Here is a 22,827-nt window from a genome sequence, read left to right as displayed (position 1 = left end):
ACACGATAACCGCTGGTGGATCTCTCACTTTTCAGTGCCGAGGGCAGTCACACATCAGGTCAGAGCAACGGGCGTGACCAACAAGCCTTGGCCAAAGCCGTTCAGATCCACCAGGACACCCTGCGCACAATGTACTTCGCCTGAGACCGCAGGCCGCCGGGTTGGCGTGGGCCAAGGACCCCCTGCTGAGGAAACGCACTACCCCCTTTGCTGTCCGGCTGTCAGCTGTGTGCTTTTACTGTGTGAGATCCCTATCTAAAACACCTGGCAGGTACCCAAGACGAATCCACTCTCTGTAAGTTGCAAAAACAAGCCCTCTACACGGGGTTTATTTATTTTATTTTTTCCCCCCTGTCGGAAAATATGAAAGTATTGTTATTCCACGCGGTGCTTTCTGAATTAGGAGAAGCGGCACCCCCCCCCCCCCCATTTTTATTTTTTAAAAATCCTATTTGAGGAGGTGCTTTCGTTTGTTCCTCGGGCGCACATTATTGACCAGCCAAGTGCGCTGTCAAGAATGGGTACTTTAATCAAGTTGAAAGTACTCGCGACGTTCACATCGAGCACTCTGAAAGTGATAAAAGTGCCATTCTGAGACCGCATTTGATCATGTGTGTTTAGCCATGTTTTTTTTTTTTTTAATTCAGTATTCGTCCCGGATGACCATGATACGCCAAAATGTGGGACAGTTAACCCCTCTTGAATCTTGACATGAACTCTTGAACCAACACTTCCAGGGCTCTTAATATTTTCATAGATACAACGTAGTTGTCTGTTTTGATGAGTTTGTACTTGCATCCCAACGGCCGTGCTGCAATCCCCTATTGGGACCGGTTCCCAGAAAGCATACTTTTTTTTTTTTTTTAATGTACTCTGAGCCGTGTTTATAAGACGCACGATGTACAAATCAATATAGGGAGCAGAAACACTTTTTTTCCACTCCCATGTCTTTTTCTAGAATGTTTTTAATTTCAAACTTTCTAATGAATATGCATGTAGCCAGCTCCTATTATAAAAACTTAGACGCTTCTCCCCCCAGTATAAGTATACAGTATATATACAGTGTATATGTGTGGAAGTGGGGCAGCGTCATTGTCAGAGGAGGGCATTGATGTGGCGTTTCCATAGCGATGCGTTCGGTACAGTGGTCTGAAAGCTTTGAGAGCAAATTCCTTCAAAAACAACTGCAAGTATTTCCTCCTGGAAGCGAAAGGAGTTGTCGCACACACAAGCATTGTTTTTATGCAAATGACTTTCTCCGAGTCTTTTTATGATGTTGAAAATGAGCTATATTTTGAATGAATCTTCAGTGGAGACTGCCGAAACGGATATATTTTTTTTTTGAATGAAAAAATAAAACTTTTTTTTAAATAACAGGCCCACCGATAATCTAAAGTAACACTATTTGTGTCGAGAGTCCAATGCAAATCTTGCCTTTCAAGACTCGTAGCAGTCTCAAGTCATTCTGCGGACATTTTCTCTTGTCCACTTCGATCGAGTTGAAGCTCGCTCGCGTTCGTCGTCTTGAATGGAGTCGATGACGTCTCAACTTCGAACTATGCATTGTTTTTAACGATGAGATTTAGCAAAGGGGCTTCTCACCCCAATCCGGAGTTTTTATAGATGTAGGTGGCGCTTTTAGTCGTTTGTAATCATGTCGCTTTTAGTCGCGTCCTTTGTAGCTTTGCTGATTTTTATACAGCTGGACAATTTGGTCTGCTCTCAGCCAAATAAGATTTAAAAAAAAAAATCCCCTTACAAATAAACATTCAAAGCACAAAAAGAAACCCATGCATGAGATGTTTTCACTACAAACCATCTCACTGGACCGGCCCACAGGTTTTTTTTTTTTTTTTTGGCTTGTTTTCACATGAGACGTATGGTTGGAATGCTAAAGGAAAATAATTGAGACTTATTCTTGCCATCTTCCCACCAGAAATCCGACTGACTGTGTTTGCGGGGCATTCAGAACACCGTGTACTTGATATTTCCTGTTGATGTCAATATTGTACTTCTTGGTGCTCGTCTCAAAGCATGTACACGTGGATGCACTTTTGATAGCATAGCATTGGTATGAGCTCCAGTAGGTTTGTTTGTGTGTGTGCGTGCGTGAATGAGCGAGAGAGAGAAATTGTCTTGGCCATATTATGACACTGGTGTAATTGTATGGAAATGGCTTTGTGTTCTACCTCTTGTTACCTGTTCAAGTGTTATGGTAACATCACACTGCTGGCCATTTCTGCATAATTGCCCATGCTATCGATCTAAATGGCATTGAGTATAATTTTTGTGACTCCCGGTTTTGTGTGCGTGGCAGTGAACACACTTTTTGTGTTTTCATAATTCAACAGATAGTTTTTTTGTTTTTTTTTCTTCAAGGGGTTTTAGCGTCGAGCTGCACGACCAAATTCTTGAAGTGCGTCACTACTCGCACACAGTTTTTCCCTTTTTAGCCATTGTCTCTATGCACCGGTGATGTAAAAGTCTTTCTTTTTGACACCTTGTTCTATTTCTACTTGAGATTTACGACAATAGTAGGTCATCCCGTCGCTGTCATTTGGCTTATACACTTAAAACCTGGAAATCGGCGGATAGTGAAAAGAAATCATAGGAATGGATGTTTGTGTGGTTTGGTTCAGATCGGTTTGGTTCCCGTATACTGTCATGCCTTGCGAGTCATTTTGAAATTAAGTGTGTCCGCATCGGTGTGTCCAGATTGGTTCTCGGGGCGGACACCAAGAGCGATGTTGTGGTCTGGCTTTTTGGACTTGACCCGTAATCTGGTCACAAGTATTTGCAGTCTTTACGCGTTCCACTTCAGGATTTGGGATGGAGTTGTGTGTCAATGGCTCATAAGTGTTCCAAGTCTTCTCAGGCCACCTGTTTGATGTCAGTACCCCCTTCCACGCCACTTTTACGCTCAAAAATCAGAATTTATTTACCCGTGCCTTTCAGACAGAACCCACCGAGGGGCTAGGACAACGCCGCGTCTGTTCACAAGCAGTTATTTAAAGGCGTGGCCACCTCACCGCCTGCCAAATAAATGTTTGAGCAAAGCATGTAACCAATGATAAACTATACATCCAGCTGTTGGTTTCCTCTGATAAGAGGTTGCAAAAGACCAGTTTGTAAATTGACTTCAACCCCCCGCCTCCCATTCCATATCGTTACCATTGACGTTGAACAATGACCAGGAAGAATTTGGATGGGAAATGTCTCTTCCCAAAAAGGTTTTGTACTTGTTGTTTGTCTGTTTTGGTGTTTGACTTGACCTACTACTATACCAGCACCTTATAATGCCACAACGTAATCGCGTTTCCTTTAACTATATCAAGTCCAAACTTTTGACGATGTTTGTTTTGCACTAAAACAAGAATGGATTTTGTAGCCCCCGCCCAGCATTTAGGATAGCCGTCGGCTGGTGGCCGAGGTTGTTTGTATTCCGAAAGAAAGCAGTAGTTGGCTTTTGTCGCCGAGCAGGCCCGAGCCAAAAAATAGCCTTAGTCCGACAGCTCCTGCGATTTTCACAAATATCCCCGATGCCTTTTTAAACCTGGAGAAAGCGTTGGACCAATTGTCATTATGGCGGCAGGGATGGAGAAGTTGAATTGGCACTGATGAGCTCGGTATCAAGAAGATCCAAACCGTATGGAGACCAAAATAAACGGGTTCTTGACATTTTCTAAACGCTGTTCCATTCTCATGTGAACCAATCTCTCGATGTTGGAGTTTTGACGTGTTCAATCGAGATGGACGTTTCACGCCATTTCTTCGAAGGGACTGCGGGTGAAATCCACCAGTGTCTCAATCTGGAAAGGGTTGGGAGAATCTCTGAATGTACTTCTGTTTTGATGCCAGTATCGGAATAAATGTATCTCATTTGGGATAAATACAGCATACATTTTGGACCAATGACATGAAATTGGATCACTGGTCTGGCCACTTCAAAAGATGCACTAATAGGCCATGACTCACGGGTTGGGAATCGCTGACCTAGACCACAAATTAGTAAATAGAATGAACAATCGGTCAGTTTAAAAAAATGCCCATCCCTAAAATTCATATATACTCTTTAACCTCCATATTCTCGTTCTTGAGTGTTCACTTTGCCGCCGTCTTGTAACGATATTGCTTTGCCGCCGCATTGAAGTAAGTTGAGGGATCGTGGCGCCAGGAACTGCATTGAGGAGCTTCATGTGGTGCTTTTTGCCGCTCGTCATCTTGTGGCATCCGCCGGCAAGCACAGGCGGCCACATCCCTTTGTTTCACTGTACTTAGCCACTAGCTTGAGACCTAAAATGAACTCGATAATGATGATCAAGCTTGGGTGGCTCCAGCGTAATGGCAGTCTCCTACTTAAACGTGGCACAGTTTAATAAGTTTACCGACGCCAGGGCTGCATACATCCTATTCCCCTGATTCTTTTTGATCATTATTTACATTTTTGCATCTTTGTAACTTAAATGCACATTTTCACCTTAGTTGGACTGCTTTTGGGTGTCCCTGAACTAGGACAGACAGACCAACGGGCTAACATAAGCTAATTGAAACGTCATTTCACGATAGCAGCTCTTTGTCTCCGGCGGAAATGACGTAATGTGGACAATAACATTTTATCTTGATCATTCCAGCAGTTTTTCGACCGAAGCTAGGTCGTCTGTATATTAATTAGGTGTGCCCAAAGCATTACCGTTGGATAGTTGTGTGTCTTCTCTCTGTGCTAGCGCTACTACGCTACAACCCATTTTCCTAGCTAGTTCCAGGTATCAATGAATGTATTTATAGCTCCTGTGTGGTTTGTAATACTATGTCGTTTAGCCACCTTTTTACATTTCTAATTTGATTTTTTTTTTTTTTTGGTGTGTGTGTGTGGCCTATTTTTTGTATTCCTCTGGGGATTGCTCTTATTTAAAGGTGTTCTTGGTTCTTAAAAGTAATATTCATCTTTGACTAGGTGTCTGTCCTCCTGCAGAACTATACAGCAAGTTTTCATGGTGATATTTCAGTGGACTCTCTCAGGTCCCAAATAATTTTTGAGTTTGTTTATGTCTGTTGGTTGTTTTGGTGAGGTTTTTAATTGGCTCCTTTTTAGACGTTTTGGCCTTGTGATCGTTAGCCTGTAGTCTCGATATGACTGCCCTCTTGAAAGCTGTCCTCGACTTCTCTTCACCTCCTTTTTGTTTTTATTCACGAGTCAATCTCTTGATAGATTATTTTTATTCTTACGTTTGCTGATTGTACCGCAATTTTATTTCCCGTCTGATTGAAACAACACAACTTTTCGCAAGTGTCATTTTAGTCCACCCCAGTTCTCCAAACTAAGCCACTGTTGATGTGTTAATGGCCAGCGTCAATGTAAGTACAAATTGGAAAAGCTGCGCTAGGGCAATGTTTTTAAAATGTTTTATTCAAATAAAAAATAATTTTAGGATTTTAGGCTTCTTTTTACCAGGTTGGGGGGGGAAAAAATAACCTACCTCAGAGCACAGTGCGGTGCTAGCTAACATATTAGCCTTGATTTACAATAACAGGGAAAAAAATCCCATATTGTAGTGAACGATACAAGTTCATATCATGTGCGAGCACTGTTAGATTGAGAAAGCATCGACAATGCCAAGGGACCCAATTTGAAGGGATTTAAAGGATGGATTCACACTGCAGATCAAAGTGCCCAATTACCGGTAGCTTTTTTTTCACCCATTTTTTTAAACATTAACATTACATTTAATATGTACGTTTCATGTGAGTCGTATTCAACATGGCGGTGTTTTCGCTGACGAAAAAAATGTCACCGTGCACAACTCCACAAAAGAGCAATAAACAATATTTCAAACATATTTACTTACTTTTGCTCAGAATTCGATATGCATCTAATTTCTGTCCGCGTCCGGATTGTAAAGATATTTTATTCCATTGAGCGTTTGAATTATGAAGTCATTTATTGGGCCACTCGAAAGCGAAATTTCGGAATTGTCACTTGAATCATGCCATGTAAATCTAAACTGAGCATGAGAAGTAATGCAGTCCTATGAGAAAGCAAGTCACACAAATAGCATTTAAAAAAAAAAAAAAAATCTCCGTTGTACCGACGAGCAAAAAACGCTGAAACGCAAGTGGTGTTTCAAAGAACTGACCCTTTAAAATGGAAATTCAACCATACCGAAATGAACTAACTGCTTGGTAGAAACGAGGCTTTGGAAGTTTCCAAGTTTCCAACCTGAAGTCAAGGCGTGTCGTCATCCGTTCATCTTGAGGCCTTTTGGGTCAATACAAGCCAGTGTTTGGTAACCGTTGTCTTTTTTATTTTTTGTTTGTTTGTTTGTTTTACCGCTACGTTACAATAAGCTTTCCTCCTGCCACGGTCCAGCCAGTACTGCAATAAAAACAAGATTCCTTTTCTACGCACAACCACTTTCCACAGCCAAGCAATCCATCGTAAACTCAACAAAACGTCCGCGAGGTTGTCGAAACTGCTCACTTCTCCGATGAGTCCCGCTACCGGTTTGCCGGGGGTTTGTTTTTTTTGGTCCCCCCCCCCTCCTTACCGCCATGAGACGTGGCAATCTGGCCCATAGATGCTGCGTATAGATCGATCAGTATTTGTGTTTTGCACTTTTGAAGCGGTCTCAAACACGGCCCACTTGACGTCGGCCGAAAAAATCAACAAAAATCGAGGTATTTTATGCTAATAGTAGGAATATGACTTCTTCAAATTAAATTTAAAAAAGGTTGATCTGATTTTTTTTTTTTTTAAATATACTGTATATATAGCTATACACACATATAGATCTATACATCCATTCATGAAGTACCTCATAAGCCTGATATATGCTGCATTCACTTATTTCTTTAGTGTACTTCAATATGTCCAATAAAATTCTATCTCCCCCCCCCCCCCACCCCCGCGGGGAGGTTTGAATTTAAGAGGCCGCGCTGTATTTATCTCGTCTGATGTTCCCCAGTTTTCTGTCCTTGTAGTCCCAAAAGCAACATTGTCTTAAAATAACCTCAAGAGTTGGTTGGCGTATACATTTTACCTTCGACAATCATGAGCTCTTACGCAAGAACAAGAATGGGCTAACTGTATTTTTTTTTTTTCATTTTGCGGGGACGTAACGTAACTTCATGGCTGCTGCCATAAATTAAAATTACAAGTAGAGAACATCCGTCAAATCTTGTCCAAATTTCGTGATATATAAATGACATTCACTTGTACTTACATGCAGATGTGCGAGCACCTAAGCCAAAAAAAAAAACTTATTAACTTCAAGTCACCGTTGCAATAATGGGCTATATTGAGGGCAAAGGGGAAAAAAAACATACCCAACCTTATGACAAGTATTCAGCTGAAAACATGCGTCCTCCACATTCATTTCTACACTTCACTGGGGGAAAAAAATGAGAGCAAAGGAGTTGGCCCATTCTTGTTCTCAGTGACGGTCCACTATTCAATCAAGCAGCTGATACCAGGAAATCCATTTTTCTGTCCGTCTCTCACTCAGCCAATACAAAGAAACCGACCAAAGCCAGCCCGCACGGCCATGTGAATTCAAACCTCCCTTAATTCGTGTGTTCTGTTATCTTCTCCCTTATTTAAACCATGACATGCCAAAAGTGAATTTGCAGTCATTCCTATTCTGGTAAAGGGAGGGAGTGGGTGACGGGTCTTTATATATTGCTGATTTTGAAATCCTTCATCCACTTGCGAAAGCTCCTTTTCTTTTTTTGGGGTGTTGTAAAGCTTTTAATTTCTATGTTTTCTGTTTTTATTTTTATTATTTTTTTTTTTTCCTTGTCTACATTTACGCTTACAGAACACAAGATATGCTGTAAAACCCTGTTAGGACACAATGTGAATACGTATCACTTCATGTAGTTCTTTCCTTGGCTTGACTGTAAGTTACATTCTTTAATAAAAAAAAATTGTTTGCAAAAGATGTAGATTGTTGGGAATTCCTTGCCGTTCTCTTTTGCGGTTGTATTTTAAGCTAGTTAAAAAAAAAAAAAAAGTCAAATTATTGCCCAAATACTTTGCACAGGGAGTACTTGGTTTGTGTTGTATAGTGCCGTCCAGGATGTGGATGAGCAAAGCATGGCTCATGAGCCACACCTACTAGCCACCTGCATTCTTTTTTCAATCAAGCATTTACATTACCGTCCTGTAATATTTGTTGCATTCATTTCGCCCCACCCCCCAAATTGTTCAATACTATTGTTTTTTGTTCCTTTGTCATTGTTTGATTTATTGTAAATAGTAAACTCCCAAATGAGTTGACAGCTCATAAAACCAGCTGTTGAAATGCAGTCACCTTTATTCATCTTAACTTTGCAGGTAAAAAGGTAGAAACTAATCATTTGACATAGTGATTTATGAAAACCCGTTCAACAGGCAGCGGGTTTCCTACAATGTGGCACTGGGAATTAAAAAAAGGAAAAACATGAACAATTTCACATTTAATAAATAAAGACGTACATGTAAGTGAAAAGATTATTTTCTGCCGTCTACGAGAGGTTTCCTCTTAAGGTTGTCATGTAGAATTTTTGCGACTTTCACATATGTTAAACATGAACACGTTGGCTTGAAGATGAGGACAGTGTGAAGGTCATGTGCTCCAGGCAGGCAGGCAGAATCATTTATGACAAAAAAGTACACTAAAAACTATAACCACGTTCAACAAAAACTACCCCAGAAAAAATTAACAGTGTTTGATCGTGAACAAGTATGACTTTTCTCTACACAAAAACAAAATTAAGCCCTCTGGTATCAGCAGAATAAAGATGCATCCGATGATGAAACATGGACAGCAAACTGAGACATAGAAATTTAAAAAAAATACAAGATGCCCCTTTATTCTTTGCTGCACTTTCACGTCGTATAGAAAGAGCTTTAATAAAAAGTTATATAATAAATAAGCACTCTTTCCCTTTCAGTCGAAGTAGAAAAAAAGTTGCGTGGCCACAAGGACAGAGTGTTCAAATTCAACCGCAATATTTGTCTTATTTTACAGAAGTAGCTCTTGGTTATCCTCGTGTTCCAACTCCTTCCGGGCCCAAACGGACACACTTAGGCGTGCGCAGGCCGAGGGGGTCCTCAGTACACCCAGTTCACTGGGACCCACTGAGATTCAGCACGCATTTTGTCTACGGCGGCCTGTAACGTGTCGAAGGCTTTGTCCAGGTTGTCGTTGGTGATTGTCAGGTCAAAGTAGTGGTCGTAAGCCCTCTGGATGCGAGCGCTCTCGTCCACCGTCTTCCTCAGGTCCACGTCCTGCCAACGGTGACTTGAAGTTAATAAATGCGAGTAGGCATGAACGTGTTGGCGTAGATCAAGTGTGGACAAAGTCTGACCGGCGGGTAACATCGAATTTCGGGATATATCCACACGGGGACAAAATTGAGCCGTTTGGGGTGATTATGGTGTATCCCACACTAAACGCGGACCAGTGAAAGTGAAGTGTTTGCCCGCTTCTGCTGTAGACTCAAATGGAGTTTTGCGTACCGTGAGCTGTTTGGTGGTGAGGCCCGCGTCCACGACGGCTGTGTGCATGCCCTTGAGAGTGTCGAAGTCGGGTGCGGCGATGAACACCACGTAAGGCATGAACTCTGCCGTTTTCAGGACCTTCAGAGCCTGGAAGGAGAAATCACGGTAAAACTTTTAACAATTAGAAAAAAAAAAGTAAAAACTGCTAAATGAATGCCAAACATCAGTATCCTGTGGGCCTAGTTTCAATTTTCACTGTCAAACTCTCCGTCTCTCTCTTTGACCTGTGGGTTGACGTCGAGGATGCACGTCCGCCCGGCTGCCACCACCTCGTGGATGGACTCGATCTTGGTGCCGTACAGGTTGCCGTCGTACTCGCCGTGCTCCAGGAAGCGGCCGGCCTTCACGTCCACCTCCATCTCTGTCCTGGAAGTGAAGTGGTACGAGTTGCCGTCCAGTTCCTCGTCGCGGGGACGCCGGGTTGTATCTTACCAATGCAAAGTCGCATTGGTTAGAAAGAACTCTGCATGATGTTGAGGTTCTCAGAAACCAAGTGCCCTTATGACGTACATGGTATAGTGGTTCCGAAGCGGGTGGGCTGAAGGACCATCAGCCGGTTCTTGAGGCTTCGTCGGCCCACGCCCTGCGCGCCAATTAGAACTAGTGTCTTTCTCTGGAATGGTGGAACCTTGGCCACTTCTTCGTAGATCTGCAGCTCGTGCCTGTCAAACTCTAGTTCACAGCATTGTTATTCGGGTTCAGGGTATCAAAAGTGACGCTAGCAAAGACGCGACGAGCCTGACCTGCATTCTTGGCGGTCAAATACATCATCTTCTTCTTCTTCTTCCCAGCAATAGTGCCACACAAGATGCCTGGAGGGGGGAAAAAAAAAAAAAAAGAAAAGGGATCAATCGAGCCTCTCACATGGCCTTGCTTGTGCAGTATTTGGCCACTAGAGGGCAGGCCTGACCACTTTTAAACATGATGAGTTGAAGTTCCTCAGCAGGGCGAACCTGACTCACCAGATGGCCTGCTTTATTAATCCAACTGAAAAACGGATGAGAGAAACTGAAACGGCGTCGTCGTGAGCACAACGTTGGGTCCCCTTGCAAAATCGGGAGGGTTCCAAATTGGTTTCAGTCTGATCGTACCTTTATGATTATGACTTTGCAGCAGGATGGGTGGCACTGCATTGTACGAAGCTTTTTCAGTTTCCGTTAACTCGCTTGACTTGAGACAGCTGGCAAAATGTTATAAACACCATTTTGTCACTTGCTGTCGACATTGACAATGACATTGCGGCGCCGAAGGGCTCAGCTTGCGAACGTCACATGACCAATTCCAGAAAACAGGAGAGCGGTGATTAGTGGATTTCGCCAAAAAAAAAAAAAAAAGTCTCCAAATGCCTACCTGATCCATCAAAGTCCCGTGGAACAAAAGCTTTCCTCTTCTCCTCCAAGAACTGGCTAGGTATCAGCCCCGTCGCCCCGCCCACGACATGACAAGCCTACGAGACATTTGCCCAACACACGTCGCCATTGTCGTCTTTTAACACTAAGCCGTCTAGAATCGATGCAAACCTCTCACCTGCCACCAGTTGGGATCTTCTCTGTTGACGATCTGAAGGATGTCACCTCGCTTGAAAGCCATGCCGGCCTCCCGGCAAGGGATCAAGTTGTCGCTGGCCGGGTCGTAGTCAAAGTAGGGCCGCACGTAGACCTGTGAGGAGTGATTACAGGAAACTCTGTTGCTTTCGCGCGTTAACGCGATGATGGGTGTCGAGAATGCACCCGGCTCGCAAGAGTGGAGACCTTCTGTCAGGAAGTGTAAGTCCTCTGTCTGATTTAATTAGACAAGCGGCAAGAGGAAGCAGTAAAAACCAGTCAATGGCGGGATGGTGCCGGGGGGCGAGGTGGTCTGTGCCCCCGTGATATCATAACAGTCGTGCACAATATGTGAGGCAGAGCGTTTGACAAAACGGGATTTTTTGTTTTTTTTGTTTTCTAGCAGGTCGGTTTGGGAAACCTCGTTCACTAGTGAATGTGTCTCTTCTTGGTTAGCCATCTTTTTTACCGCTAATTCATGTGTGAAGTGTGAGTCGAAATGAAGGCGTTGCATCAGGCAACTGACTTGGAAGCGAGACCTAAAGGCCACCAGTCGAGGCCAAAATAGACATGGCCGAAATTCAACTACAGCGAACATGATCATGGCTGATTTGGAAGATGGCAATAAATTAAATGCCCCAACTTTGGTCATGGTATTATCGCATGAAGGCTAACCTACCAATTGAACTGTTTCATTTTTTTTCTTGATGCTGTTTGACTTTAAATCTTTTTTATTTTTTTTGCTATGGTTACCATTCGCTTGAGCGTGACATTTTTGTAGCTCAGATTAATGGCTTTGACCTGCTGTTTGTCGGTGAAAGGGATGCTGTGGCCTCTTCAGCAAAGCGTTGGCTCAAACGAAACTTGCGGTAATGATGAAACCAAAGCGGTAATACACACCCCTCATGCATCAGCTGTGGCCTTCAGCTCTGCTTTGCTTTCCCTGTTTTAGTCCTCTTGATATTTGATAAGTTAGCCTACATGACACTAGAAATTCTGACTGTGTTTACCCGCAGTTGCGGATCCCCCAAGAATGTTTTTGGACGAGCTCTACAGCAGCCGGAATCTCTTCGGATCAGCGGTAAGATTCGACCTATCCGTCACCCAAAAGTAGACTGGTGCCTACTGTTGACACTCTGAGTTGACCTTTCCTGCTTTTTCTCATCGGGGGGGTGAGCCGGTGCCCCGTGGGCAATTTAGATTCCTCAATTAACGTGCACGTTTTCGAAAGCAATGTTTTGCGTTTGCAGCTCCCGTTAATTCCTTTAACTCATTCAGTACCAGCCAATTCTGGACCAAGTCTGAAAAGACGTTTAAAAACGTCTTTGGGAGTGAATGAGTTAAGAATTACCGAGCATGCATAAAAGAACGCGGCAGAATGCCGGTGAATGGAGAGCGTTCGCAGATGTAAGATCATGTGACCTAGATAGGAAGTGGAGTGTTATTAATAGACTTCACGTTCTTGCTCGGAGGACACCAGTGTATCACCGGCCAGCATCTGTCCCTCATTCCAGTTGCAACGTATGCTCGTGAGTGTGTACCTGCGGGGGCGCGGGGGCGTCACGGTAGCTGGGCAGTATTTTAAGGGTGATCCCGCCGCTGCAGTCCTTGAGCATGTCCTGTAACTCGGTGGGATTGTTGCCCACGTCTTTGCCGTTCACTTCCTTGATTATGTCGCCCACGTGCAGTAGTCCTTGCCTGTCAATCATGCCGCCATGGAGGATCCTGGCTATAACGAGGTCGTCTTTCTCGACGCGAAAGGTGACGCCCTGCGAGGGAAAACGAAGGTTTGATTTTGATTCTTGCTCACGAAAATTTTTTTTTTGTAAACACGCTCAGTCTGGGCTCACCAAAGGCTCCCCGGCTTTCTTCCGGATGCCGATCATGCGCACGGCGTCCGCCTGCATGAGGGCGCTGTTCACCGCCGCGTCATTGGCCATCTCGGCAGGGGGCGGGACTTCATAGCATTTGGAGGCCACCATGTCGTGTGCCTCCAGAAGGGACTGAGGAGAAAAGGACAAAAGGGACAGTGCTTGAAGGAAGATTCTGTGACATTATATGATATAGAAAGACACTTTGGGGCTTTGGGTCTGAGCTTGTGGAAGTCGGGGGGGGGGGGGGCTTCACAGGGTCCACATTAAGCTTTCTGTGATGCCAAAAGTCTGCGCAGACTTTCATTTCATAACGATGTAGCCCAAGACATGTGACATCTCATTCAATGGATAAACAATCTAACCACTCCACCCCCACCGCCCCCCATGTTAATACATATCCACTCAGGTGTGCCGCAACAAGCTTCAAGACAAGCTCATTTTTCTGCGTTTACACCTTAATAGCACTGCATCACCGAGCAGCCAAGATTTTTTCAAAATAAACAATTCATGACCAATCGGAATCCGCTGTCGCTTCGGAATGTGCCTTCCTTGGAAAACTAATCATGTAAAAGCTAAAATCCCAAATATGGATTATCAACAAATCTATTTGATTCATACTTGACCCACTTCTCATCCAATTTCAGAAGCGAGACAAATGTTTCCTGTTTACCCTTTTAACATTGCAACAATTAGTAAAAATATTTGTAAAATAAACACTTTCACATATACATGTAGGTTTTTATTTTCCAAATAAACAATGACATGGGCCTTCTCAATTTTTCTCTATCACATCAAGCTTTTGAGGTGTAGGATCCCCGTTGTCTTTAAAAAACTGAAATAAATGTGTATGTATGTATATTGAAACACAAAGATGGAATAGAGGCAAGCTTTGGACACAAAAAAGAAAAACGGCATAAAATGAAATAGAACGGTATGCCCAAGGTTAAAAGCAAAGCCAGCGGCAATCCCCGAATAGTGACAGTCCTGACCTATTGGGAGCCGCACACACCTCTCACCCCACTCAATTGTGTCTGCAAAAAGAAGTTACCACGTAGCTAGAGACGAGTCCAATCGTAATAAACTCGCAAATCTGACAACAGCCCCCTCAGTGGAATTTTGCTTATCTGATGAGCAGAAAAATCGAACTCAACCGAATTTTGCGAGGGTGGAAGTGTTTCCCCCCCAGAGTAACCAACAAAACACGCCCCCAAATTAGGAGTGCTGTTCACCTTAAAGTGCGGCTCCTGCAAGATCCTGGACAGTTCGGCCGCACTGTCGTCTCTGACTTTGAGGCCGCTGATGTCGCCCAGGATCTCCGTCACCAGCTCCATGTTGTTGTCCTGCACCGCCTCCAGCTTCACCTCCTCCAGCTGTTCGTGAGCCTGACAGAGAGAGACGCACGAGCTCAGGGGAGGATGGCTCGGGCAACGGTTTGCGTGCAGATGAGCAGCGACGCGTCAACGGATGACGGTAAAGTTGCACGTGCGCAGCATTGAGTGCACTAGTTTCGTCTCCAGTCGGCAAGCGTTCGGTGACGGCTTGCGCCCCTTCGAGCGCGTCAGCGGGCTCATCTCCTCGCCCTTAACTCGGTGTGTTCATGTGTGCTACCTCAACCGGGGAGCGTACAATGGGGCTTTCCATGATGCCGCGGAGGAAGAGAAGGTCGATGTCTTTGGCGCCCCCGGAGGCAGTCACCTCACCGAGATTATCCAACGCCTCCTGCATGGCTGCGCCGCAGACAATCGACATAAGGAAGAGAGAGAGAGAGACAATTTGAGTTGGCCGGGTCTGAAACGCAAACGATGCAGAAGTCTCATTTGCATCGCGATCCCCGGAAAACAACAGCACCGGGCTACATTGACGAGATGTAAATAAACAGCACATGCTTGTCGGCCAACTCCCTCAGCCTAACCCCCCTAACCCCTAATGCCCAACTCCTAATTCTTAAAAAACACACTTAACGCTTGTAAAGAAAAGCATTTGACTTTGCGGCCAAGGAACGCTTTAAAGCAAAAATATGCAAACTCTGGATGGCGCTCTAAAACATCGACTTTCAACTCGACGAGAATCAATACTGCGTTTTTGTCAGGGCCACACACGCGCACAAACAACCCGCTTTCACAGACATAAACATGTCGCAAACACGCGACTAAGCACGTAAACAATCATTGCGCCGCTCTCCACTCATTTACTCACTATTCCCAAAGCTGATAATTTACACCCCCGTTCTGCAACTCATTGACCCCCCCCAGCCCCCCCCCCCCCAAAAAAAACAACTAATCTGCTCTCAAAGGATCCCACTTTCCACTGCGAGTATTTGCATAATCTGTTGTGACCTTTGGCCACTTGGTCAGCGTCAGTGCGTCCTTGACCACAGGAATGTTTGCTGGTCTCATCCTGTCGTCTGGCTTGCTGCCACGTGGACTCAAAAATAGACTTCTCACCTCAAAAAATGTTTTTTTTTTAAAAAAAAAACACTAGATTCTTCTCTTTTCAGTAGGAGATGAGAGTGGAAAATGATTTAGGCTTTGTTTTCAGACTGATAATGACAGACTTGATGTTTTGTGTTGTTTTGTTGAACCCTTTCATTCACACTCCAACCCAGGGTGTCAAACATACGGTCCGCAGGCCAGAACCGGCCCCCAAGGAGGTTCGAACAGGCCCGCAGGATCATTTAAAAGTGAAAAAAATAGCATAAAAGACACGGAATAAATATATTTAATACGGTGCAATGCGTGGAGTGTCCGCTAGGGGACACACTGTTTTGATCAGAGTAGAAGACAACATTGTTTTGATCAGAGAAATAGACAATAGCAGTCTCAGGCCTGTCACTGAGACAGACCCAACACAGCAGACGTTGCCTTTGTACAATCAGTCGGATCAGTTGCAATGCATATATGTGAAAGATAAAAGTAAATTGCACATTTGTCGAAGGAAATCTAAGGTGCTTCATGAAATGTTTTGTAAAAGATATGTTCATTACATTTCAACATTTTCCTAATGTTCTTGTGCTTTTTTTTAGACCGAAACAAAGGAGAGCCATATTATTTTGGTTATTTATAGCAGAGTATGGTATCATTTTAATGGTGCGGCCCACTTGACATCGGCTGAGACCGTATGTGGCCCACAATGTGAAATGAGTTTGACACCCCTGCAGTCTAACCTGATAACACGATAAGCTGTCCACTGTAATAACCGCCCCGTCCCTGAAAGGGTCCATTTAAAATTCTCCAAATCCTCAGAATTTCAGCCTCTCAACTGTAATTCTCCGATTACTTCAGCGACATTTCAGTGAAAAAGAATTGTCGAGACCCAAATCATGCGAACAACGGGGCGCTCAAAAATAGTTTCCGCCGTCAATCAGATTCCAGTCCATCACCTGTAGACGTCCAGAGAAATGATTCGACACTCCTCGCAAGTTCCTCACCTCCAGATGCAACCGCTTCCTGGTTGGTCACCGCCGGCGCGTCCACTGCCGGCGGTGACGTCACTTCTTGCGCCTCTTCCTCCTCCGTCCGCGCCACATTGGCATCCTCCATGGCCATGACCATCGCCGAGCCCTCCTTCCCTCTTTCTCCTCCCCGCTGCCGCAAGTATGCGAACCGCCGGTCGTTGTGCGACGGCCGTTATGTCCGCGCTCTGCTCCGATTGCCCCGGTTTGGACTCAGCCTCTGAGTGCAAGACGAGAAGAGCGGAAAGCAACTGAAGAGCAGTAGAGGGAGATTAAAATGGGTTGGATATCAAGTGATGGCGAGGTGGGGGGTGGGTAGGGGAGGCGCGGGGGTGGTGGTGGTGGGGGGGGGGTCATAGGGGCAAATTCAAGGCGTTTTTTTGTGAATGCAAGTTGTGAAAGGCAGGCAGGAAAGCCGCAAAAGAAGCTGAAAGTTGGATGGCGCACGCAGATTTGCTCAATATTTTGTCAGTCTCCTCCCCGCAACTCTTTTAATGCCCTGCCTCCGCCACATACGCGCACTCATACGAATTTATAATCCCACAATCCTCCTCCTGTGCCGAGGGCTTGCTTGAGTACCCCTCCTCGTTCGCCCCTTCGACCCCACCCAAAGTTCAGGTGCTGTGCCCGCTTGTCTAGACATAGTACTCCCCCCCCCTCCACACACACAAGTAAGATATTATGCTATTACGTAAGTAATCTTACATAAATATTTGGGGGCGGGGGGTGGCTTGACCCGACATTCCCAGTCTCCTCCACTTTTCCCCCCCATGCGTACCATGTTTGGGACCCCCGCGGAGCAAACTATGCGTACAGATTGTGCTCTTGTGTGTTTTATTTTCCTTCTTTACGCGTCCTATGAAGGTGTCTCCCGCGAACGTCGGGAGCTGCTGACAGAATTATGAGGTTGCAATTTAACACGCACCAAACGGGGCTTTGAGTGGAGGGGCGCGGCCATCCCAAGAAGTGCGTCCATGTCAGCTGGTCCTTTCATTATATCATTTTTCGAGCCACTATTACTTTGACTGGAGCTGAAAAGGGCCCAAAAGAAGAGTGGGGGGGGGGGGTGAAACATTACTTTATCTAAGACGTCAAAGCATAAACGGTTTGCAGCGTTTCAATAAATCACATGGAACTGAAATTGCTAACATACCAATGAAATCTCATCCAACCGAGTTGCGATTGCTTTTTTTGCTCATATGAGGCTACTTCTGTCGCGCTCGCGCTGCAGGCGACCCTGCCGGGACATCAAAACAAAGCAACAAAACTAACAGGTTGTCCTGAGAAGAATTTTTCGCATGCCATGTTGTTCTTGTTGTGTTTGCTTCTTCTTCCAACCATCTTGTCAGGCTAGTTTCGAGGCCTCCGTGTGCATATATACATATATATTTATTGATCTACGTTTATAAACGTTCTTTGTCCTCCTTTATATTTCCGAGCAAAGCTGTGTCATCCCAGTACAGGCCAGGACCCTCTTTGAGCCCCTCCCGTCCCGACACAGCTGTGCACCAAGCGGGCCCACAGCCTTTTAATCCAGCCTCAATTTGACCAGCCCATCCCCCAACCCCGCCGTTGGATTTTAATCCGGCCACAAAAGCACAGGATTACAAATCTCTGTTTGCCCCGCTCGCTCGCCATACAGTAGCCAATGTTGGCCGTGTTGACTTGACCACGGCCGCTATTGACTCCGTGTTGCGCTTAAAAGGGAAATGAACGCCATGTGCGGCCTCACAGGCAACCCCCCCTTTCGCCCCTGAATTTATATTGCTAATTTTCACACTAAACACGTGAAATAAATCTGTCAGGCGGTTCCCCCCGCCCCCCAGCGAAGCGCGTTAAAACCACGTCGGTATGCAGAAACGTTTTCTTGAAAAATCTCCCTTGTGAGTGGAGCGGCATTATAGAGAGGCAGTTATATTGACCTTATTTCCAACCTTCACAATTAAAGCGCTACCGGCTTCTCACAAGCCGCCTTTTGCACGTACAGAGAGGTGTCTAGTGCACCCGCGCTAACAGAATCCATAAAACCTAATTGTCCTTTCTTTTCGCCTCCACTCACTCGCTTCTTCTGTTTTATAGACGACACCCGGTATTTCTACTTTGAGAGCCAAAAGCAGTCACGGGAAGCTTTTGATGCCAAAGAGGAATTGACGTTGGCATTGTTCTCCTCGCTTTTGACCCGAAGCTGCGGGTCAAGTCAAGTCTTGTCAGCATCCTGCACTTTCCAGGCTTACGTGTGATTACTTCACACGAAGGAGCCCATTCACTGGCACCCTGGCCCGTCTCCTCATGTCGGAGATAATTAGTCCTTCATCGAGGATTGCTTGTAAAAAGAGAGAGTGAGCGTTCGATTCATTACGCAACAAGTCGGGCTCGCCATACTTGCTGGAAGTGAAAGGATTGCACTTAGAGGAATGTTAACGGAGGGAAGAGGCACCGGGGGGGGGGGGGGGGGGGGTTAATTCTTTGCCAAGTCATCCGCACCGATAAAGCAGCAGCAGCGGCGGCGCCCGGCGCGTGAGGCCTGACAATAAGGAGGAGCAGACGAAGGCGGCGAAATGCCGGCAAGAAAAGCAGAAGGAGGCTTTGCGACCTGATGGCGGAGCAATGAAAGGGGGAAGGAAACATTCGGAGGAGCTAAAATGTAGTCTAAAAGCGATTCGTGACGAGAGAATAAAAGTCGGACGTCCGTGACGACGAAAAGTGTTGAGCAGCCAAGACGCAAGTCAACCCTGGGATGCTTTCTGAGCGGAAGTCTTGATATCTGACTTGACTGGCATTTGACATCAGATCTTTGTATTTGCAAAATAAATCAGTGCCTGGTGTGTTGAACCCAAATCTGCTTTGGGGGAAACAACAGAGACATGCGACGGCTGCGTCGACGCCACTGTTTTGTGTCGCGATATTTATCGACGCATTCCGAGAGCGTCGAAATGTGACGCGGGGTCGAACGGCAAAGTCACAGAACGAAAGCCGATGCGTCATGAGGTCCGCCTTATACTCAGTCGGGCCTAAGTATGATCGTCATATGGCAGATAATGTTTCCATCTTGTCCGGAATCTCTTTCAGATGATCCAGGTGCACCTCCGCTGTCGAATATGCGACTTTGGACACGAATTGACTCCTCCCACCCGACCGCCCTTCCCCGCCTCTCGCCCGCCTGCCTCTGCCTCCAACCCCAATGTAGGTCACTCTCTTGAGTTAACGCAGCCGCACAGTAAGAGGATTACACATGTCACCCGTAAGATGGCCGCCGTTGCAAATGACGGCATAATCGTCATCCCATCCATGCGTTCGCCGCTTACCTCGATTGGATCTGTGAAAATGGAATTATGGGATACGATGAAGCACAATGGAGTCCGGCACACAAACACAATGTAGTTGGGAGTTAATACGCAAAAAGTTATGTCGTGAAAATATTAGACAATCTAATAGAAAAAAAGTACACCTCACCAAACTAATTTGAAAAATGACCAAAACAAAAACGGTACAGTTTTTGGTTTGCGCTTTGTTTTTGGCGATGAACATATGCAGATATCATATGCCGGGTGCAATTTGAACACGGTAGCTGCGCAAGCATTTTCCTCTCTGTTTCCATTTCTGAGAGAAACTCATTGATCGCAACAATGTCACGCATCACTGCACATTTCTTTGACATTAAAAAAAAAAAAAAAAATAAGACCTCATTCTCTTAAGTCACATTCATGCAAGTTGCCCCGTCCTGCAGATCGTGAGGAGCTTGTCACATGACGCTCCGCTACGACTTTGGCACACCGAGGCTCTTGTCAGATTGTGTACATCAAAACGAGAATGAGTCTGAAGTCGTATGTACAAAACGCACAGAGAGCAGTCGGCCAAAAAGCTGACGTTTGTTTTCTATTTATCCGCAGAGTCCCTTTAAGACCACGGCCGCCTCGGAAAACTGGTGAGTCAGCGCAATCGGATGCGGCAGTTATTTCCATTTCTCTCACGCGTTCACTGATCGCTCGTCATTGTAACGTGACGAATTCACTCTTGAGCGCAGGCGACGTTCTTTAACCCCTTTTCATGCACTCTTGGAACCTGATAACATGATAAGCTGTCCACTGCAATAAGCGCCGTCCCTGAAAGGGTTAATTGTGTTTTCCAGCAGTTTCACAACCTCCGTTAATGACCACGATTGGGAGACGGTGATGAATGAACAGGATAGGGAAGAGCACCGATGATCCATGTTCCATTGTTGGGTAGGTTGAGTCACTCCTCTGATCCCTCTGTGTTTTGGGCCTTCTTATCTGGGTCAATATCACTCGAAAGTGCCTGTGCTGTTCTAACGGAATCACACAGGCATAATTCAAAAAGTCACAGGATAATGAAACGGAGGTATTTCTATCAGCGGCCAAACATCTGAAGGCATAGCAGGACATAGGGAGTTTCCTGAAATGCCTTTCCTTCGTTTTATACCAACGCAATAGTTTTGCGATTGTCACACTGTGTGTAGTTACTGTGTAATTACTGAGGTCGGACAGAAGTCAGAATATATCACAACTCCAGATCCAAACTTCAGAAACATTGGCTTAATTTTTTGTTTTTTTCTCGAGACCTAGTGCACAAAGTGCACGCGGGCTGACAAATCTCGCAATGGGTCTCGTTCCACGCCCGCAGAACAATAAAGGTCACGCTGGATCCTGGCTCGGGTCATTATGGGCTTCCCTGCCTTGAGACTCATATACCCTAATGCACTGTCTACACTCCTTCCTCCGCGCTATTAGATTCAGCTCATCTGATTAGACTATTGTAAGATCGAAGGCAAGAGGGGAAGCCCGATGCATTTGAGAAGACAAGCGCGCCCTTCTCTTTAGCGGGGTCCGGTTGCCCTCGCTTTCCTCGCCACGTGAAGCCGGGCGCAACAGCTGATAAAAAGCTTGTCAAAGGCTTATTTGCCCTCCACGGCCCACAATGGACCTCTTCCCGGATGCTCATATGAAATAGATCTGACATCTTGTTAGTCAATTATTATGGGATGGCCCTTTCAGGGGAGAGTGAGACAAAACAGAAAATCAATAGGCTGTACTTGGCCACTGTGCAAGCCAGAGCCAGCCCGGTGACTGCTTGGCGAGTTCGAAAACACCACTTGTGAGTTTCTTTTTGCTTTCTGTTGCGAGCGGAGGCCACAGCGCTTTGTCACAACACCTCACTCATAGTAGAAATGGTGGCCGAGTGATTTCAGAGTGACGGTAGCAAGACATTTGCGTGTTGTTGTAAATTGAAAACAGCATGAAAAACTGGAGGGAAAAAGTTATTTCATGGAGTTTCACAGTGTCCTGAGCTCCGTAACACAAGGTAAATGTAGAAAGCTCTACCTGCCGCAGCCTGAAATACACCTCGAAGCAGCATGGATCAGCCTAAACTCCCCCAGATCCTGCCAAGCCGTGCGAATTGTATGCAACCATTTCCCTTTTTGCATCCTCTGGATTATTTCTGTGGTAACTATGACAAATCCATACTGCAGAGCTGCAGCCTGCTTTATGTCCAAATCGGTGGGGAAAAGGCACCAGGCTACTTCATGTTCATGAACGCGATTCGATCTGGAGCTTGGTTCTTGTGGTGCAATCAGATTCAAGGACGATTCCGTGTGATTACAATTTGATTTCACATGGTAGAGCTCACCTAGAGACGGCGCGATTTGTTTCCTGTTTTTATTTTACAATATGAATGCACTGCAGTGCTGTAATAAGAATGTCCTTCATTCATATATATATACCTGTATATATGCGCTCCGGACCAGTGGCTGGGGGACCACTATGGGGGGCTGTGCTCGATTCGAGTTTTATGCCTAGCAACGGCCCTGGTACCAATGGATCCAAATCAAACCCTCACAATTCAACTTAGTTGGAAACTTTCAAACTGTGAGATTTTTATTTTATTTTTAAAAAGCATGCATATGCACGATTATGTCATGTACTCTGTGCAATCAGGACATTATTTCTTCTCTCAGATGCCAAATGAACGTCAAAACGAATGCGTCTTTTTTGTGAGTATTGCGTGCATCTAGCCACACGTGCGGCCATTTTTTTAGTCATCTATCCGTCAGCCTTTGTGGTGTGTACGCTTGCTACTACGACACAGTCACCGCGTTTCAGCCCAGGGAGCAAAGAAAAAGAGACACATCCATCCGTGTCCCACAATTGGTGCCCGCGTGCCGCATAATGACAGCTGCTCACGCGACCTACCAACGCGCCCCTCCAACTCTTCACACGCGACAAACTGTCAATCTGATTCCCATTCAAAGGGAAGAATGAACCAAAACGAAGGCGGAAGCTGTTTCTTACCTTTAACGAGCGTGTGACTTCGCAATCGCTCGCCAAAATGTCCCGGGTGGACACTAAAGACCCCTCACTCAGTCTCAGTCCTGGTCCCGCAACAGAATGGCAAGAGAAC

The 22,827-nt window shown here is 45.4% G+C and overlaps 2 protein-coding genes across 5 annotated transcripts in view; one reads left to right on the top strand and one right to left on the bottom strand.

Moving 5' to 3' along the window:
* The window catches only part of ago2 (argonaute RISC catalytic component 2), a 17,865-nt gene extending 8,240 nt beyond the window's left edge, over positions 1 to 9,625 (top strand). For 2 of the 3 annotated variants that reach the window (XM_086136530.1, XM_086136529.1), the window contains exon 20: positions 36 to 7,937. In XM_086136530.1, coding sequence (XP_085992656.1) covers positions 36 to 144 — 109 coding nt within the window. In that variant the 3' untranslated portion in view covers positions 145 to 7,937. Of the gene's footprint in view, positions 1 to 35; positions 7,938 to 9,477 lie in introns of those variants that run through there. The other variant, XM_086136531.1, reaches the window with a different exon arrangement.
* Positions 8,295 to 22,827, bottom strand: pals2b (protein associated with LIN7 2, MAGUK p55 family member b). Of its 2 annotated transcripts, none has more exons than XM_086136532.1 (13): positions 22,719 to 22,827; positions 16,387 to 16,630; positions 14,568 to 14,686; positions 14,189 to 14,341; positions 12,936 to 13,088; positions 12,627 to 12,854; positions 11,069 to 11,200; positions 10,892 to 10,988; positions 10,285 to 10,353; positions 10,052 to 10,213; positions 9,766 to 9,968; positions 9,500 to 9,628; positions 8,295 to 9,268 (listed from the first exon to the last, which is right to left on the bottom strand). In XM_086136532.1, the coding sequence occupies exons 2-13, from the start codon at positions 16,508 to 16,510 to the stop codon at positions 9,092 to 9,094; spliced, it is 1,746 nt and encodes a 581-aa protein (XP_085992658.1). In that variant the 5' UTR covers positions 16,511 to 16,630; positions 22,719 to 22,827; the 3' UTR covers positions 8,295 to 9,091. The 2 variants fall into 2 exon arrangements, with proteins under 2 accessions (XP_085992658.1, XP_085992659.1); XM_086136533.1 differs by having other exon boundaries at positions 14,586 to 14,686.

The sequence above is a fragment of the Hippocampus guttulatus genome, chromosome 18, assembly GCF_054856545.1.
Source record: "Hippocampus guttulatus isolate MCC_2025c chromosome 18, RoL_Hgut_1.0, whole genome shotgun sequence".
In the NCBI taxonomy this organism is placed as follows: Eukaryota; Metazoa; Chordata; class Actinopteri; order Syngnathiformes; family Syngnathidae; genus Hippocampus; species Hippocampus guttulatus.
Note: the sequence above shows the minus strand (reverse complement) of the source record. Positions and strands in the feature narration are given on the sequence as shown.

Bases quoted from the DNA above. Each gene is read 5' to 3' on its own strand.
- pals2b (XM_086136532.1), bottom strand. From the start codon at position 16,510: ATGGTCATGGCCATGGAGGATGCCAATGTGGCGCGGACGGAGGAGGAA. The intron at 9,629-9,765 runs GTCAAAGAGAGA...TTCTCCTTCCAG, and splicing joins TCCTCGACGTCAACCCACAG to GCTCTGAAGGTCCTGAAAAC. The intron at 9,269-9,499 runs GTACGCAAAACT...CACCGTTGGCAG, and splicing joins TCACCACCAAACAGCTCACG to GACGTGGACCTGAGGAAGAC.